The sequence below is a fragment of the Pomacea canaliculata genome, linkage group LG8 (assembly GCF_003073045.1).
Source record: "Pomacea canaliculata isolate SZHN2017 linkage group LG8, ASM307304v1, whole genome shotgun sequence".
In the NCBI taxonomy this organism is placed as follows: domain Eukaryota; kingdom Metazoa; phylum Mollusca; class Gastropoda; order Architaenioglossa; family Ampullariidae; genus Pomacea; species Pomacea canaliculata.
Genome location: NC_037597.1, coordinates 6,792,054 through 6,812,342, shown reverse-complemented (window position 1 = coordinate 6,812,342; position 20,289 = coordinate 6,792,054). Strand labels below are relative to the sequence as shown.

Sequence of the window (20,289 nt, the reverse complement as noted above, 5' to 3'; positions counted from 1 at the left end):
ACTAGTTTCTTGACAGTGTTTGTGATCATAGTAATACATGCTCTTGGATGTGTACATTTTGATGTGTATAGCTGATAAAACTTCTGATATGTTTATATTGGAGTATTTGAAAACCCTCAACAATTTTAATTGGGGTTGGAAAATCCCTTATATTTTACAGATGGGAAACGCTGTAAAAGTGCCTTTTGCAATGGTGATTTTGAAAATGACAAACAGTAATAGTCAACTCACTCTGAATTTTACCATAGATCAAATAGAGATGAGGGAAAACGATTTTTTGGTATTTGTGCACATGTGTCAGTGCACAGGACCACAGGCATTTGTGAAAGACATCAGATTTCTTCATCACAAAATGTAAGAAAAGGACCGACCTTAAATTTTTTTTTTTTAACTCTAAACACTTTTACTTCCAGTTTGCTGTTGAAGAGACGGTGCCACCAAAACTGCATAACAGATGGGTTGGAGAACTTGACAACTCCCAAGACTTGAAGAAGCCCCAACAACGCCGTACTACCATTGCAAGTCTTGGTCTGACAGAGGAACAAGATGGACCAGGTACTGTCACACTCGTCCAGTTTTTATCATACTTAGAATGCTCAGTATACTTCTCATAATGATACATTTCTGGCGGGGAAACCAGTGAAAAGTAATCCTCTAGCCATAAATTCCCTATTCAGCAATTAAGATATAGTGATATACCTAGATATTTAAGAACATGTCCGTTGTGTAATCTAGATGAGGTAAGTGATGAATTTCATTAAATGTTTCTGTGTGCTCACCCTTTGTTAACTGTTTCACGGAAAGTGCTGCTTCTGGTGCATTGTGTGCATCATCCAAATGAATTTAAATTTCACCAGCTGAAGAATATCAAATCCAAAAGTATCATTATTTTAAGCAAATTTGTTTAAAATGCATTATCACTGTTTAAGTAATCTCTCTTTTTTTATATATATATGTTCTCGGACTGAGGAGAAAGGCAAAACAAAATGTTCAAGTTACCAAATCAAGACTTTCAGGATTTTGTATCGTTCAAATCCATATTCAAACTTATGAAAGAAGACCAGAGAAATAAAGAGGAGATTTTATTTTAATATTTTTGAAGTTTAAAAAAATTGATATAAATTCACTCACCATCCAGACCGATCGTGTTTCAGTTGCTGAGTACCGAACCAAACCAAAACTTCTCTAGAAGTTAAATATTTTGATTTGGCACTCGATCGTTTCCATGCATGAGTTTAACATCCAAAAATGCATCGACATAATTTTATATCGCACAAATAATCCTCAAAACTCAAATATAGCAAAGGGATTCTGTCACACTGCTAGTTGTTAAGAGGCATAAACATGCAGAAGTGCACTTTCAGTCCTCGAGCAGTCGCAACATCATCTATAAAGTTGTCCATCATTTCCCATAAACTATAGCTCAACTGCTTCTTTACCAGCATTCTGATTCTTGGAATTCATTTTTGGTTTGCCATTTTAATAGGATCTAATAATTCTAAGTTTCTAGAGGGAAAAGAGCAGACATTTATTTGAAAAGTCTAACTAAAAAAACTTTACCGTAAGAATTATTGGCCTGCTTGAAACTGCACTCACCACCCCTAAGAAGGGGACTTGTGTTGTTTTTCTTGTAATGATTCACATGCCTAATGCTTTTAGAAGTATTATTTAATTATTCGTAAAGGAAAGTTAAGTGGGCAGTTATGGTCACTGAGATTAGAACACTGTTATATTAGTCTGATTACTTAATCAAGTAGTGTTATTTTTGTTTTGCTTATGCAACCATTAATATGCCCATGCTTGTGTGTGTGTATTTTTATATATATACATTTATGTGTGGTTCAACAAACAAAACATCTCCAGTATACAGCTGGGCAAGTATTGATTACAGTTTATATATAACATACAATGTATAAATCTTTCAGTATCTTAAAGACAACATTTTTGGGAATGAATTTGGGGAGCATGGTAGTTATTGTGTTTAACTTCACTTCAAGGCTTGCCAAGAAAACTTCTACCACCCACCCAGCAGCAATGGGTACCTGACTTATCTGGGAAGGTAGAAGGCAGCAGAGGAGAGGGGTTGGGCACTGCCTTCCACCTTCTGTGCTCTAGTTATGGTGAACCATTTAGCATTCATTGTTCTTGGCCATTAGGCTATGGAACTTTCATTTTTTTAACTTTTTATTTTTTTCTATACATATTATATTCAGCAATATTTGATCATTTGATTTTTTTTTTTTTTTGTCCTTTCGTTTATGTTTGTTCTTGATTTTTTTGTTGTTGTTGAAAAGATAGCACTTGCAAACAATTTTTCTTTTTTAATGATGGCATTATCAAAACAAGAGGTACGTCATTCAGAAAGCTTTTATTGTACAGAGCATACATAGTTTACTTGCTCCCTGTTAAGTCTTGCAAAACGTCATTATTTTGGAGTGTTTTTTTGTAGTTATTTTGCCTGTTCCTTTCAAGAGGAGAAAGCTGCACTACTTTGTTTTAACATTATCATTGGTTTGATTGAATTTACACCAAAACCCCCTTCCCCTAAAAGAGGAAAGAAATGCGAGAGCTTATTTGTTATCTGTTAAATCTGGAATTAGCTTTACAAAAGTCTTTTTGTCCCACAATAATCAGGTACTTTAAAGGGACAGTGACAAACTGCTCTATATGCAAAATTGTCTTTTACTTGGTCTTAATAGTGAAATACACATAAAAATAATTATTGTTATAATGATAAACTTTGAACAATTTTCTTGACTTTCAAAGATAAATTATTACATGAATATCACCAAAAGTATGTTTTATACTTTTGAATGTTTCCACATGCAGTTCACATAGACAGAGAAGACTACTTACAGAAGGAAATCTGTAAATTACATATATGTTCTGTATGTTTATGAGTCATGTTGAGAACTCATGGACAAAAGACAAACTCAGATCAGACTACCTTATAGTGTTTTTTTTAATTTAATGAAGGAAAAAATTATTAAATTTTAATGAAGGAAAAATTATCACAAAAGCAAGCTGATATACGGTGTACCTAGTATAATGGAGTAAAATGCTAAATAGTAAAAAAAGTGAACTACTAATGTATTTGATGCATGACACATGGACACAAGTCATTTAATTTGTGTTAAATGTCTCATATGCTGTTTGTTAATACACTGATCATTCTTTTAATAGCCTAAATAAAACTGGCATGCATTAAAGAAACAGATGTGAAATGTGGAAGACATCTTAACTGCACACAATTTTTTTCAAACACATCATCTTATTTTCTATATTGTAAAAATTATTAATATAATCATAGTCTATGGCAATGGCATCTATGGGTCCTCCTAAAAACCAGAAAATAATGAAAGTGCAAAAGGTCTGGCATGTTGGTTAAGCCCACACATGATTGCTAATGGCCTCTCTTCATTGATGTGTGTGTAGGAGCTGCAAGAACCCATTGGTCTGGCTACAGTGCTGCAATCAAATGAGTCCGCTTTATATATGCATGATTCTCTCTCTCAAATACACACACTTATGTAGTTGCCAAGGCAAAACCTGAAAACAAGTTAATACTGATAGATTTAAAGAAAGAAATATATTTTTACTGGTGCTAATACATTTTTATGTATCTCTCATCGAAGATCATCTCTGAAGCTTACAAGTACTATTTACAAAACTAAGACATTGGTCTTTGTCCAGACATTGCTGTTATACATGGGTCTTTTGATGGGTATTGCTACTATTGATGGGTCTTTCATGGCAGTTGGATTCCCCTTCCCCCCCCCCCTTCCTATTGTAGCTGAACCTTCTACCTATCTGGCAGTAGGAAAGAATATCCCATAGAACTTGGTACTATGATCCATGCTCTTTTGACATGATTTTGCTTCTTGATCAACAAGCTGTAAAAAGGAATAGGAAATAGAAAGTGTGAATAAGGCCAGTATTTACCTTTTGTGTTGAAGAATCAAAGTGAAGGAGTTATTGAATACATTTTTATAGACCTTGGGCAAATTATTGGATGTTAAATCTCACATAGACTGGAAGGGCTTGAAAAATCGATGCATGACTGGTGATGAAGGAATTTGGTGTAGGAAGGTGAGTGTGTGAGAGTGAGAAAACGAGAGAATATGCCTGAGAGAGACAGAGACTGACAGTGTGATTGTGTATGTGTGTGTATATATATGAGAGTGAGAAAGATTGAGGATGAAAGGAGAAAAGGAGTATTGGTTATGAAAAAAATTGTTTTTCAGTTTGTCTATCCACCTGTGTTACAATACTTCTGTTTGTCTCTGCAACACTCACTGGTTTTTTTTTTAAAAGCTAAATAGATGTCCCATTCATGCATGGTGGCTTATGCTTTCATCTTCACTTTTCGTTAGAGCCAAAATAAGAATAGAATTAATAACAGCTTTTTGCAATGAGAACTTTTTAAAAAGTGACAAAACACGTATCAACTCCAGTTTTCTCAGTAATTTGTTGTGTCTCTGGTGGGAAATATTTGTTATTGCTAAGATGAAAAGACTTGTCTTCTCCAAGCAGTTTCATTGTTGGGATTGCAGGATCATATAAACAGATATATCAGCAGAGACAAAAGCGACAACCAGGACCAACAGCACGCCCCAACTCATTCAACGGGGGTGTTGATGGTATCGACTATACAAGAGGTATTCCCTTTTTTTTTTTTAAAGTCCAATGTTGTGTTTACAGTTTCTATGCATCTTTACAGTTTGTCTATAGATTTGGCCTACGCTCTTGCCAGTCTACTAGAAAGTTCTTATCGATTGAAACCTAGACTACCTTGAGTTTACTTTATCGTTAATTTTGCAAAAGCTTTTCTCTGGATGACCCAAAGTGTAATTCTGGAAAACCCAGCTCACTTTGCTCCTACTTCTCAAGCATTAATGCGCATTTTTGCGCTGATCTTCTTTAAACTGTGAATTCTAGTCATGCCCGATGGCAAAGTTCTTTAAATAATCCTTTTGATTTGCGTGATTGATTTCACATCATGAACTATTTAGTGGATGTCCTTTGATACGATTAGTAGGTTAAAACTGTTTTGAAATGTGCATTTTTCTGAAACCAGCACCTGTCCAGATAACATGCCATACTCATCCATTTTGACCCCATTTTTGTAAAACCACTGGCTGAACAGTCATCATTTAAATATTGATTAATTATTGAAATTAATTATTAAGATTTATCTTCAGCATTGCCAGGTAAAGTCTTCTAGTTCTAGTAGCATTCATTTGGGTTTCACTTCGGGAAGATAAACTGTTAATGCCCAGTGATAAGTTCCATAGGAGATGAATTACAATTATTACTAAGAAAAAATGTTCTGTGTAGTAACGTGTGTGTGTGATTCATTTGCATTAACTGGAGTTAAGGAACCAAAGACTGAGTGTTGTCATGAAAAATCTGTTTACTGTTCATCTTTATGCATGAGCCTGCAAGTTAATGTGTTTGCTGACATTTGTTTACTCTTATGCTAATCATTAGACCCATCGGAAACTTATCATGCTCTTGTAAATGAATAAGCTTCACAGCCCCACAGCAATCAGTAAGTTAAGGCGCTGAAAAATGGGCAGTTGAGCCGGAGATAGAGAAGTGAGCAAGAGACATAAGACTTCTTTTGAGTCCTAGCCAAGGCATTGACATGTAAAGTGTGCCTATTGATTGGTTTTCAAAGCCCCTCATGTATGCTTAGAGATGCTTGCCTAAAGTTTGCATCTAGGGACACTGCATCTAGCCACAGCAGTGGTTGCCAGCCATGCTGAAGTAAATCAATACATAGGTTTATGGGATGGACACCCACCATTTCCTACAAAGGGGGAGTGGAACCACAACATTTGCTGGTTTTAGTGCTGTTGGTAGGTGAAGCAGGAAGCCTGCCTGACCTGTAGGTCGAGGAGGAGGCCTTCATTTTGGCCAATCTTTTTGGCCAGATCCTGGAGTTTTGTATGGCCGTTTTGGGATGATTATTCTTAGTCTGATGGGAATTGGCTGCTCTAGACCAGGTAAAATTTACCGATAGTTTCTTCTTTAGAACCTACCAGAGAGTTACCTGCCTGCTATTTTAGACAGTTTTGTTGAAAATTGCACAAGTTTGTGATCCATACCAGTTTTTTTTTAAAAGAGTGAAATATGGTTAACAGTAAGTGCAAATAGATTAAGCTACATGTGTAAACAAATATTAAGTACCTTTTAGAATTAATAAACAGTTGCTAATTTAATTATTTTCAGTCCTATAGAGTGATAAATGAAGAACAATAAAAAAAGGGCAGAGAGTGTTGCTAATGTTACAGCCTACGTGTGTAAAGTTGCTTTAATGAAGCATGTTTGTAGGAAAACATATTCAGCTTTAAAAGATTTAACAAAACTGAACTTAAGACACAAAAATTCAAAATATGTTTTGAGTGGCTAGTTGTCTGGTCAATGGACTTGTTTTGCTGTTTAGCTTGATTGCATATGAAGTTGTAGAAGTTGTCACTTGTCTGTGTCATTGCCTTTTTCTCCATATTTTTTACCAAATTATGTTTCTTTTCCAAAATTAAATGAAATTTTTGAGAATTGTTCTTTCTAGTTTCATAGGTGAAAAATAAACTTAAACAAAATTTGTAATGTTGGTTGAAATGAAAAATAATCTGTCATGATCTTTAAATTTCAGTACTTTAAAAAAAATTGAGAGAATTTTTTCCAGGAGAGTCAGTTTCCATGAAAACATTCTTATTCTTATTTGTATTTGCTTAAAGATATAATTGTGTTTGATCTTACTGCTTCACTGTAAAATTTGTTAGGAGAGCATTGATGCATTTTCAGCGAACCATGAATCTCGAGATCTGTTCATGCTGCATCATTTTGTAGTCAACAGTCTTATATGGCAAACATAGCCATGTTCAGACCTGTAATATGATTACACTGGTCGTTTGTTTGGCCCGGTAGTTTGTTGTTAGAATAATGGTTTTAGTCTTTTGTTACGATTGATTTTTTTTTTACTGTGTGTGTCAGTTTTATTAATCATTTATGTCTGTGGTGTTCAGACATCAGTACAAAGGGGATCAATATGCTAGAGATGGCATACATTGTCCATATCCATAGGAGAAAGAGATACTAGTCTGTGTGCATGAAATATAGTTGATAACTTGCAGTCAGCAGTGCAGAGTTATTGATGTTTAGTATGCGGCTTTAGGTGATCTTTACTTATTGTGTTTGGTGGACACAGTATTTGAGAGAAAATGACACACGGCATGTACAGAAGAGTTGAGCCAGTTAGGATGTGAGGCAGCTTAGCACTTTCAGCCATACTTTAGTCAAATGAACCAAACTGTGCTAATGTTTTATGGCCAGGTTTTCTGCTTGAAAACAAAACTCTGGATTACTGAAGTTATATTAGTTTTTTTGTGGCCTTGGTTTAAAGCATTGTGTTTGCTAAATTAAATTATGCGTGTGCGGACGTTTTGCCGAACGGACGTTTTACCGACGGACGTTTCGGAGTCGGACGTTTTGCCGACCAGCGTTTCGCCTCATTATGTCAGAGAGAGAGAGATCTTACTTACTTCTCAAAGAATGAAAGTAACTACTAGATTACACAATAATTCTTTATTTCAAACAAATTTTACACACAGACTTCACAGACAGTTCACTTTGATTGTCACAGATTATGCGCAACAGCTTTGAGAAAAAACATTGATACAATGGCGAGAGAAATGTGTGAGCTAACGGTTCACATGAGGAGGGATAGTGAGAGAGAGAGTTCACTGATACATTGATACAATGGCGAGAAAATGTGTGAGCTAAGGGGCGTCACACACTTGACTTCGGCTAAAGGTCCCGCGTGAAATGCCGAAATGAAGTACCCCGCGCCGAAACGTCCGGCGGCGAAACGCCGGTCGGCAAAACGTCCGACTCCAAAACGTCCGGCGGCGAAACGTCCGGTCGGCAAAACGTCCGGCTCCAAAACGTCCGGCGGCGAAACGTCCGTGTACCAAATTATGCATTGAGGAGTTAAACCAGCCTTCAAATTATCATTGATTCTTATATTTATCTAGAAGCTGTCTGCCATTTTAATCTCTGAACAAAAAAAGAAACCCCATGTATTGCTGTCTTTAATCTGATTAAGAACATTTGTTCACTGTTCATCATGTTTGGCCAGGTACTCCAAATGGTTAGATTAGATCACGCTTGTGTTAGTTTTTAGATAATGATTTTGTATTATAGCAAGGAGTGGAATGTTACCCAGTATATAGCAAGCCAAGTGCTAAGTGCTTTTGAAGCAAAAGTTACCCACAGTTTGAGGCTGTTTTCTGGTCAACTGAAAAGACAGCTTGTTGTTAATTATATCATTTCTTTTGAGATTTAGAACTTTTAATAAATTGTTCATTAAATGAATGAATGAAAAAAGAATCAGATCAGAGTCATCATACATAAAACTGAAAAAAAATTGCCTTTTACTTCTTGGCTGGAAAATACAGTTTCAGAGTATAGCATGATAAGTAATAAAACTGATAAAACTGGTAAAAACACTCCATAAAATCAGAATTTTATAAACTAAGCACTCTTTTCCATAAAAACATCCTCCAGAAACAGATATAGTCATGACAAACAATACTCATAATATGCTTGACAAACACCTGTTCAAACAAATGAGAATTCAGAAGAATTTCTTTAACCTCACTAATCAGTATTATTGGAATGAAACTGTCCATGAAATATATTGTGAGTAGGGACAAGGAAGTTCACACGTGTACAATAATTTGCTTTCATGCCCTTGTCACTTATCTGTCAGTTGATCACTAAATTCATTTTCACTCTCTTTCACATGGACACAAGCACAAACACACACCCGCATTATTAGTGATAATATTTACAGTTTGTGAGGCACATAGCAGAAATTATTGTTGTGTGATTCATCCATTGTTGTCTTAAAAGGATTGCCTTTCAGGCAGTGTCAGTCAACTGCTTCTGCCCCTTTTTTTTGTGACTAAGTTTGGATTATAAGTCACCTAGCTTATTTAGGGCTGCATCATAAAGCACTTTTTCAAGTAATGATTCAAATTTCTGGCAGTATTTGTAATACTCCAACAGAATATCTTGTAAAAATATTCTTGACTGTTAGACACCTTCCTGTGGGAAGATGCAGCATATTTGCTATATTTTTTTGTCAAAGTGTATTCCATACCTTTGAATGTATGACATTTGATGTTTTTTATTCATTGACCCCTTGAGGGGTTATGCAAACAGATAAAAGTCTTTATGCCATAATGGTAAAGCATCAATGGCACTTTGTATTTCAGTTGTTTGTAGTCGTTCCTTGTGTAGTTGAATGCTAGTAATGTTTAGGAAACATAATAATTGATTTTGTATAATGTGACTAACCTTCAGGACTGAGAAAGGCATCAATATCTGGCCTGTTTCAGACACTAAAGAAAATGGATACAGCAGGCCTGATCAGCGAACACCACGCACTTTTCTGGACCCCATATCAGGTAAGTTTTTGGAGGGATTTCTTGTTTGTTTTTAATTGAAAATGGTCTAATTCAGTGCTGTTGGTCAATGATGGGAAAGGAGTGATCTTGATGGTACAAGTCACCTTTACATTATAATATTCAAAATATAAGAGGTTGCTATCTCTTTCTCAGGTTACAGGCATTTGGTTTTTAAAAAAAATTTTTTAATGTATTCTTTTTTATTCCTCACATTTGCCATGAAGTGTAAACATTTCTTTAGTAAAACAGTTATTGTTTGACTAACACACCCTAAAAAATTAGTAGGCCTGGGAGAGCTGATTGTTTACAAAGTTTCTGTTAGCAACACTGATCGTTGACATCAGCATTGCCATTGATCACATGAAGCCGGAGGACAAGAGATTTCATGCCACTTTAGATATAATTATGAGTGTGAGATTTAGTTTCTCATGACGTTTGGAAGCTGGTGTTAGGTCAAGTTTTTGCTGGAATACTAGGTAAAAGCTTCATACTAGATTTGCTTGTGTTAAGATGCTATAAAAGTGCTTGGCCTATTGTGTTAATTACTCAGTTAATGAATTACTCAGAGATTGATAGAATTATGCTTTGAATTTCTGAAATTACTTCAGTTTTGTGCTGTGCCACTAGGTTTTCCTGCTCTACAGGAGTCCCCTAATTACTTCCCGTCTTTGCATGGACAGCAAGAAAATTACAATAAATACTGGCATCAGAATAATATGCAGATGAAAACAAGTTTGAATTAAGAAAGCTAAATATATGTAAATGGACATGCACATAGGCATAAATGTCTGTGTCATGTCTCTTTTTTTATCTTCAGTTCTGTTTCCTTGTAACTTTGTGAACAGGATTCACTGTCCCTTACAACCTTACCTGCATTTTTTATTTTTATAATTCTGTTGTTGCCAGTTAACTATACGGAAAGGCCATATTTGCACAGGTCCTTTTCAATATGAATTTCTCAAGATTTTTTATGCTGGTTGCATTTTAAAAACCTATAATGTTCTTTACTTTTGCAGCAGAACCAGTTAAGCAATCCGAAGACTCCATCAAAACAGGTATGTAATGTCAAATTAGCCCCGAATATAAGGTTACTATAGTAAAACCTCCTTATTAAGACCTATTACAACCCCCTCTTAATTACGACCCAAAATGTTTCAGACATATTTGCTATATAAACACTATCTTTATTATGACTACCTCCCCAAACTGACTTATAACCTGTGTAGTTCATGCTGTATTATGACCTTTTTACAGAAGTCACTTGTTGACCAAAACATTAAGCATATTTTAAAATAGACTGCTTCGGGCCAACTGTTTACCCTGTATTACAATGTTCCACAGAAATCACATAAAATAGATTGTACATTTTTAAAGAGACAGCATGAATCATTGAGTCATCTGTTATTTTGACCCAACCCACCTGCCAGATTCAAATATACCACATAATGGCCACATTGTCCCAACTCCAAAAGTCAAAACTATCCACCCCTACAACACAAATAGCTATTAATGTTTAATATTACCAGTATAGCCATGTGTTGTTGAATACGTTCAGCCACCATCTTACCAAACAAAAATAGCCACTTGGCAATACTCATGCGGAGAACAAATCACACTGTGCCACATAACACGATTTTCTTGTAATTCATCATTTACAAAAAAATTTTGCTAAAGCCTTGGTCATCATTATTCTTTCATTTGGAGGTATATTAAGACATTAAAATATCACAATGGTGTATAAATCTACGTCTACTAGGATACATGTTTATCAATTGATTGCTCTTACCTGGAGAGTTAGTTCCCTTTAAATCTTTTGTCAAGTGCAGCAAACAGGTGTCACTTATAGAGACTATCCTCATTAGATGTGGTGACTACGCTACTGGGTGCACCCCCACCCCAAATTCCTCCTTCATCATTCTCCTTTTTTAACAAACTTTATACATTATCTTCCTTTTAAACGTCATGTTTTTAACCCTAGCTTTGTTACTAGGTCAACTTTATTTATAAATCTTCTCCGCTTCTGCTATTTTACAGTTGAAGAAGAAACACCTATTGCACTCAAAGCAAGCATTGCTCGTGGATCATCAACTCATCGTGGAAATACCAAGGTACCACCAATCTCGTCGTCAGTAGATCGCCTAAATGATGACGATTCAGACAGTGCCTATTCTATTTCTTCAACTGGCACGCCAACAAAGGTGAGCACTTAGGAGTGTTTGCTGGGGCAGAGACATTCATAGCTGGATTGGCAGATGCATTGTCACTATAAGGGGAAGCGAATAGACAAATGAACCAAGAGGCACTACCTCAAGGGATGACAACCTTTATTTTTTCTGTCATTGTAAGCCATCAACTCTGGCAGGTGATAAATGATGGCTAAAGAAGAACTGTAGCCTTGTTTTAATGTGCTTGTTTTTTGTGATACATCAATTCGTTGTAGTTAAAATATTAATACTTTATTGTCATACAACAAAAATTAGATCAAATCAAATCAAACTTTATTGTCTGTCTGAGGAAGTCGAAGACAGAAATATTTCTTTTGCTCACAAGCCAACCACATATACAAAGATAACATGAGCATAATAAACATAATATGAGCATAAAAAACATAGTATGAGCATAATACAACATAATTGCGAGACATTACCATACAAGACATTCAACACACAGGCACACCTACACCTTCTCTCGCAAGTAAAACCTCCTAAGGAGGATGCCAGGTAGCGTGGCAACCCTTCGAGTCTTTGTACCTCTTATTTAGGATGGCATGAAGGACCTCCGGTTGGCAGTTTTTTGCACAAGTGGCACTATGTAGCGCCTGCCCGACAACAGCTGCAATTCGGGGTGGAGAGGGTGTGTTTGGTCTGAAATGATGTTATGTGCCATCTTTCTGACTGCATGAAGATACAAGTCAGAAAGTGGCAGCTGTGGTGTACCAGTAATTTTTTTTTGCCTGGTGGATGATTCTGGCCAGCTTTGCCTTGTCTTTGATGAGGAGGTGACTAGGCATCCTTGTTAAATGTCAGGATGCTCTCAACAAGAGACCTGTAAACAGTCTCCAGCACCCCAGAGCTGATGTTGAAGCTGTGGAGTTTTCTCAAAAGGTACAGTCTTTGTTGGGCCTTATTGTACACTTAGTTCATGTGACCTCTAAAGGATAGTCTTCCATCTACCAAGGTACTTTAAACTGGCAGCCCTCTGTACCTGCTGTCCTTTGATTTGGATTGGTGGGGGGAAGAGGGGTACTGCCATCTCTTCTATCGTGTGCTCTCCCAAAGGCCATCTCCTCGGTTTTCTCAACATTCAGCTCCAGGAAGCTGCGGTCAAACTAGTCCTCCAGTTCCCCTACACAGGCCAGGTACTTTGACAGGGACTGCTCGTCTTTGAAGCAGGCCACCAGGGCCATGTCATCTGCATACTTAACAAATTTGAAAATAGCACTGATAAAAGTGATCTCATTTGTGTATACAGAGAATAGGATAAGGAAAAGCACACATCCCTGAGGGGTACCTGTGTTAAGGATCTGCTCATCTGACAAAATCATTCCATCCATTGACAGTAGGCGCTTTACAGGAAGGTGTGGCTGGACCATGTTGAAAGCGCTGGAAAATCCATGAACAGGACCTGAACACAGGTGCCAGAGGTGTCAAAGTGCTGTAAGATAGCATCTAAAAGAGTGGCATCAGACACTCCCCTACATGGTTTGTAGGCAAACTGCAGAGGATCCAGGCAATCAGCCACAGTGGAGGTTATCAAACTTCCAACAACCCTCTCCAAACACTTGGCCACAACAGACACAAGAGCTACAGGTTGAAAATCTTTCAAGTCTGTAGCATTCAGCTATTTGGCACTGGTATGATTGTTGATGTGCACCATAAGCAGGGGGACACTGTGAGAGTCAAGGGAAAGTTAGAAAAGTCTGGTAAAGACACCCCTTAGCTGACTAGCACACTCCTCTAGAACCTTGCCTCTCATGTGGTCAGGTCCACGGTCTTTACATGGGCTAACATGAGAGAGAATTCTGAAGACATCTCCTTCACAGACTGTGACAGTGGCTGCCAATAGTGAAGAGCAGACATTATCTACTTCCTCACTGAAGTCTCTCCCGTCAAGTGGTGTGTAGAAAGTTTCGAGCTCTTTAACAAACGTGAGCACACTTTACTCTGTTTCTTTTGTTCTTTACCCATCATGGTGTTTAGGCCCCTCCATGCTCCACTTTTCTACCTTCTTTCTGTATTCAACCTTAGATGTTTTTTGCCTTTGCTCTGAACTCCTTCTCTTTTTTCTTTGACTTTAAGTTTGTCTCCCTGCAGAAAAGCTATCTTCTTTTCATTGAGACAATGTTTCATCTCTTTACTCAGCCATGGTTAATTATTCGGACAGCTGCAGGTCTGCTTGGTAGGTATGACAGACTCTTCGCAGAAGGTGATATAAGATATGATCGTGTCTGCCCAACAGTCCAGGTTGGCACAGCTAGTGAAGAATAAATCCCAATCGGTGGCCTTGAGGCAGCCTCTAAGTATCTCAGCTGCTTCAAATGTCCAGGTCCTAATACAGTGTGTTCTTGGCTTTTCACGCTTAAGGAGGTGTCTGTACGTGGGTAGCAGATGAACAAATAGCATCATTAAACAATAAAAAAACAATTGGGGTAATATATACACCATATATATCTCTCTCACAGCATTCTTAGATCAATTCAGGGACATCAGTGAACTTTATTAGTATTTATGGGATTATATATGGGGGGTATTTTTTTAAGTCTAAGATGCTAGTGGCTAAAGGTCTGAACAAGTTCTTTAATGAATTTCTTTCTTCAGGCAGTGCATTGAATTGTCGTCTGTAGGACACCGTCAGACTTGTGAAATTGATGGGCAGAATCGTGGATTCTTTTCTAGAATACAGTTACTATAATTCTTTGTTGATATGTTTTAGAATTATTGTATTTGTATTTATTTTGTTATTTGACATATCTTTTCTATAGCATTTATTTCAAAAATGACAGTAAAATAACTGAAGTCTCTTTGAGAGACTTTTGAGACTATTGATAACTTTGTGTTTCAGAGCGGCTCTCTTCGAGGGATCAGAAACAGTGCCTCCAAGAAAAAGGCTGAAAGACTTTTTGATCGTATAGAGAAACAAAACAGCCGGCAAAGCATTGCCTCCCCTACTGAGTCAGATCCAGTGAGTGAGAGCGGCTTTTTCAGCACCAGCACATCCACCTCAAACAGGAGGTAATGTGCCATGGTCACAATGGCCATCTTTTTCTTTACGAAGTAGTTGCAGCTACTGTCACTTCACTTTGGATTTGTTATGTATGTTTAAAGAAGCACGATTTTATCCATTAGTTCCATTTTGCCTATCACATCACTCAGAAGCACGTATTATTATGAAGGGGATAGGGGAGTTGATTACAAATTTAAAGGAGAGAGGAACTTTATTCCTGAAATCTTAATTTTATCAGTGCCCGTAATGCATGAATATGTTTATATACTAATTGCATTATTTAGTATTACAATATTAGCATGACCATAATATCCAGAAGAAATGATCATCACAATGGCATGATGAAGCTGATGTATCTTTTGGTACCTGGGTTTACAGCAGAAAATCAGAAAATGTGGAGAAGATAAAGGCCACAGGACATGGAGCCTTGCCATTCAAGAGACCAGCTGAGAGCCTGGACATCAATGACAATAAAAACACTACTGTCCACCTTGACTTCAATCCCAACAGTGGCGTTACCTTCCGAGAGAACCGAAACTCTGATGTTCAGGTTGTTGGTCGAGGATATGGTGATGACAGCTCATCCTTGTATGACACAAGGTCCCAGCAGACCAATGTACGAAGCCGTGACAGACGGAGGACAAGCAGCAAAGGTGAGGAAGCTCATGTAAAATGGAAATCTATGTCTTACCCACTAAAATCTCTTTCCCTGATGTGTCTTTGTGCACATGCATGGTTACTGGTTAGCTCATCCTTGGTTAAGAGTAATTTTGTGATTTTGCTGCTCCATTGTGGGTTTTTTTTAATGCTGGTCTGTCCATGTTTTCTTGCTATAAGCACTGATAGCATTCAGCTGTACTCTCTTTGGCTGTAGATTTACAGTTACCAGAGTCTAGTTTCATGAGCACGTGCAGTTCTTGGACTGCTCTACTTGAATAGCACATACTATATCCTCAGTCCCTTCAGTTTCCTACTGTCCCTACACCAAGAATTCTACCATTCCCAAACTTTTTGAAATCACTTAAGATCATGTAGGTTTGTCTTCATCATGACCATAGACAAAGAAGGAAACAGAAATTTTGGAGACAACTTGATTTCTTCAACATCTGTATGTCTTTTTCATGTTCAACTTTCCGGCATCAGTTTACATTCGCCATCACCAATTTTTTTTCTTTTTTACAGGTTCATAATTCAGATGTAGTTTGCATATCTGGAGCAACATTGTTGCATTATGAATTAAAAACTCTTGTGGAATAAGAATCTATAAAGCTTTTCTAACATCACTTTACAGTGAATGTTCTTGTTAGGAATAAACAGGCTAAATAAAAGTGTTTGGAAATGTTCTTGCCTTCATCTGAAGTTGGCCTGTCAGTGAAGTGAAACCCTCATGAAAACTGCCAGATGGCAGGTCATAAACAGATGGAAAGTTGATCAGGTGCCCGAAAGGGTCAGGAAACTGCCCCAGATTCATTATGGGAAGTACACAAGAATGGTGTTTTCTTTTTCCTGTGTATGTGTAGAACATGCAGTCATATAAATATATACACGCCTACAGTTTTAAGATGGTGGCTTACTGCCATCATTCAGAATAGGCATACTAAGGAGATACTTTTAGGTACAAATCTAAATACCATTTTTATGGTAAGGTATTACTTAACTGTTGCTTTGTTTGTACTAAAGAAGTACATTTGAGTAAGAAAAAAAGGGGGGGTACCTAAAGTTTAAGCTCCAAACATCGGTATATCTCATTAACATCTGCATTGTACAGTGCATGTCAGGGAAGGGGCGCAGACTGAAGGTATACTTGCAGACTTGTGCCGAGTATGTGCTGACATCAAAGCTTTTGACAACATTTCTTTATGCTGCTACAGGTGTCCTTTGTGCAGTTTCATCTAAAACCACATCTATCAAATCATATTCTTATGCATCAGTTAGAGAGAAGTTGCTGTTTTTTATTTCAAACAATAAGAAGTGTAGTTGTTGTCATTAATGTCACAAGATGTCTTAAGGGTTCTTTGATTTATTTGCTTAGTGTTTTTCCTGCACCATTGTTTGTTAGCTAGTCATTGAACACAAATACAGCATTCTGTTTATCTTGGCTTGTAGATAATCATGGTCATGAACCAATATCATGCAAAGAAACTCTTGAATTCACTTACTTGTGTTGGGGACTTGAAATGGAAGTTGTCAGTTGTAAAAACAAGTTCCTATCTGTGAAAATCTTTCCTTTCTTTATGTAGCATTTTATGAATATGTTCATTACCAGTTTTGTAATTAAAAGACTGGCTAAAGAAGAATACAAATAAAAATAAATCCAAGGCTCATCTGGTAGCCCTTGGAGACCTTGAAAACAGTTTGCTATAGATCTGCTTTTCAAAAGAAATCCAAGATACACAGATACTCTTATTAATCTGCCAGGTGCTTAGCCCATGCAAGTAAGGCTGGGTGACCCTCTTGATGCATGGTTTGCAGTTGTGGGTGTGGTCATCTATTTTCAGGCTCACTCCTTTCTTCTTTCGGTGGCTCAGCCCCCTTACTAGCCCTGTCAGGGCTAGTGCCAGAGTCTGACAGGGAGGAGGATAGGCCCATTCCCCCTAGTCGTGACAAGATTGCCTTGGTGGGCCGTGGTATGTGCATCATCACTTTTCAGTTTTTTGCCTGCTTGTTAATGCAAAAATAGATTCTACAGAGAGCTTTGAAAAAAAAAATTCCTGCCTGTAACATTTAGCAGTTATTTTAATGTATGTTGCAAATGTGTTGAACAGATACATCTCTTACACATTCCGATGTGCTAAACATTTAAATTCATGACAGATTTTAGTTTGAAACTTGGATAGTCTTGTTTTATTGTTTCTTTACTATGTTTGCTTCTCAGTGACTTTATGGTTGTTCTGGAGTGAACTTTTTGTTGAGTGTATAAAGATATTTTTCATGGAGTATTTGTTCTATACAGTGCCAGGTGTTTTAAAGAATGAAAGTTGATGGATGATGCTTTTTATGTTTAATTCTGAAAAATTGTGTAGTTTAGTGTATGCAGTAAAAACTTTCATGAATAACTAGAAAATCGGTGTAGAAAAAGACTACATGAATATCAAGTATTTATAGATATTTTCTTTAGGACCAGTGTGCAGCTATCTTTTACTTATTAAAGCAGAGGTATATGATTGACTGGAAAGAACACACATCTGTGTTCTCGTCAGCCAGGAGTAGCGCTTCCAAAAAGTACACTTCCTATTTTAGATACCAACCTGCAGCCACATGAGTCTCCTGTCGTTGTTCTAAATGTTCTTAAGTTGAAATAGTCATTCAAAGCTGTCATGGTTGAATGCTTTGAATATCTTCGGTATGGTTGATTTGAAGAGGTCTATTCTTAGAATCTTCATTGCTTGTCCACAGTTTTATAACATTGAAATAGTTGGGCTGTATCTCACCTGGGACAGGACTGTGTTAATAGCAACAAGCTGTGATACTTAAATTCAAAATATTTATGGTGCTATATATTTATTCATTGTCTTAAGAAATTTATTAGTTAATTAGTTTTTTCCTGTAGGTCCTAATGTTAACACCTGTTTTAGCCTAGCACTAATTCTTAATCGTACAGCACATTTTATGCCTGAACTACCATAAAGTCTGTAATTTCTGTCCTTGCAATTACACTAATCTTTCTTTATCAAACTATGTTAGTGCTGTAATCAAATACTGTTGATAGTAATAAGCATAAGATCACTGTATGGTAGCAACTAGGTATAGATAGTAAGACATTGTTCCTGTATAATTACATTAGGTAGTAAGACATTGCTCCTGTGTGATTGTGTAAGATATTGTTTGTCTTTAATTATGTAGTCGATCATTTTTTGTGTGTCCTAGCATTATGGCTGTGAATTAGCATGATGTTTTTGGTGTTAGTGTGTACATTTACAGTTATTATATATTTTTTAATAATAAATGTTTTTCTTGTAATGGAATGTCGAGTAAACAACTCAGTAAAACACTTTAATTATAAAAATTTATTTCTATTCTATATCATTTTTCAGTCTGTCAAACTTGAAACAGTACAAATATTTATTTATATCAGGCTGTTTCAGTTGTTTTTATACATTCAGTACGAAGAAGAAGGATGACAGCTTTTGCTAATGATAGTGTTGTTGTTTAGGCATGTTTGAAGCAGCACAAAACCCATCTGAGTACCCAGCGCCTACAGTCACAACTCTAGAGAAGAATGAAAAGCGGCGAGCAGAACCAGCAAAAGTCGCCATGCCAGCAGGTGTTGTTGGGGTTGCAGTGCGAAGCTCAGCAGATACCTTAAATTCCGACTTTGATTCAGCCAAAGAAGATGACTTTGAAGATGTAAGTTTTACTTGGGCAGTGATGTCAAGTGTGATGGAGGGCACAGCAATGTTGGTGGGGTTGGTTCACAGATTGAAAAGACATTTTTAAGACTTTGCCAATAGATGTTTTTTAAATTGCATTCAGCAGATGTTATGTTAATGCACAGTTTGTCACATAAACTTACAGTACATGTCATTAGTTCAGTGCCTTTAACCTGTTTCATGTTGGAGTTTAAAAAATGTTGGTACATGATGTACAAATTTATCACATTTATTTTTCACTTTCTGGTTGCATGTTTGCATTAAATAATTAGTGATACCTTTTTTTCTTTATCATGCTGTTGTATTGTAATGTAGGTAGAATTTTATATTCGAACACAAATCATAAAAACATAGAACACCTTTCTTTGTTTTTAAATAGAGATTTGAAGATCTTTTTAGACCATTGGGGGTCTCAGAAAGACATGTCAGTCAGATAAAATAATATAAGCTTTCTTAAAAGTTTTACAAAATCAGGAGGAAAATTAATTTATCAGTTGTTCCATGACAAAATTTGCTTGCATTGCTTATATTTTTGAGGATGTGACATGGTCTAGGTAAACTTTTTGTCTGCTCCTTAAAAATTTGAAATATTTCTTATTTATTTGAACCCCGTCCATCATGATAACCAAAAGATAGGTGCCCTGTAGACACTGCGAATTGAACTCTTCACACAGTTCATGTCAATATTGCTTAGTAAATATTCTGTGTTGCTAACGTGTTTAGATGTCTTCAATTTTGTTTACTTTTGAAAAATGTCAAGTGTCAGGATTGTTTGCCTTGGTGGTCAGATTCATGCGCTTCTTTTTCTCCATGTTTGTAGTAACATTTTCTGGTTCTCTTTTAGCAAAGTTATATCACCACAACTGCTTCATCTCCATAGCAATGAAGAAAACAAGTGTCATGAATCCAGCTCAGGCACAATGTGTCTCCATTTGCTTCCTGCCCCTTTTCTGTTTTCAAAGAAAGTTATTGATTGGAACAACATCACAGCAACTGTGGGATGTAGTGTGAATGAACTGGGCAGATTGTGGTATAATTACCATGATTGATTTTTTTTGTGTGGTTTTTTTTTGTTTTGTTTTGTTCTAGTTCACAGTTTGTAACAAATCTTGGCTTTTCTGTTTCACAGCTTTAAAACATAAAATCATTGATCTTGAGCATATTTAAAGGATTTACTGGGAACAGTTTCAAGCAGCATTAACAGAAGCAACAAAGCCCAA

At 36.7% G+C, this 20,289-nt stretch overlaps 1 protein-coding gene across 2 annotated transcripts in view; it reads left to right on the top strand.

Annotated features, from left to right (window-relative positions):
* LOC112570895 (TOG array regulator of axonemal microtubules protein 1-like) overlaps positions 1-20,289 on the top strand; it is a 40,455-nt gene that overhangs the window by 7,735 nt on the left and 12,431 nt on the right. Inside the window, exons 2-11 of one of the 2 annotated variants that reach the window (XM_025249605.1) lie at positions 414-555; positions 1,998-2,120; positions 4,554-4,658; positions 9,408-9,476; positions 10,493-10,531; positions 11,511-11,674; positions 14,538-14,707; positions 15,078-15,352; positions 17,198-17,326; positions 18,853-19,046. In XM_025249605.1, coding sequence (XP_025105390.1) covers positions 414-555; positions 1,998-2,120; positions 4,554-4,658; positions 9,408-9,476; positions 10,493-10,531; positions 11,511-11,674; positions 14,538-14,707; positions 15,078-15,352; positions 17,198-17,326; positions 18,853-19,046 — 1,410 coding nt within the window. The remainder of the gene's footprint in view (positions 1-413; positions 556-1,997; positions 2,121-4,553; positions 4,659-9,407; positions 9,477-10,492; positions 10,532-11,510; positions 11,675-14,537; positions 14,708-15,077; positions 15,353-17,197; positions 17,327-18,852; positions 19,047-20,289) is intronic. The other variant, XM_025249606.1, reaches the window with a different exon arrangement.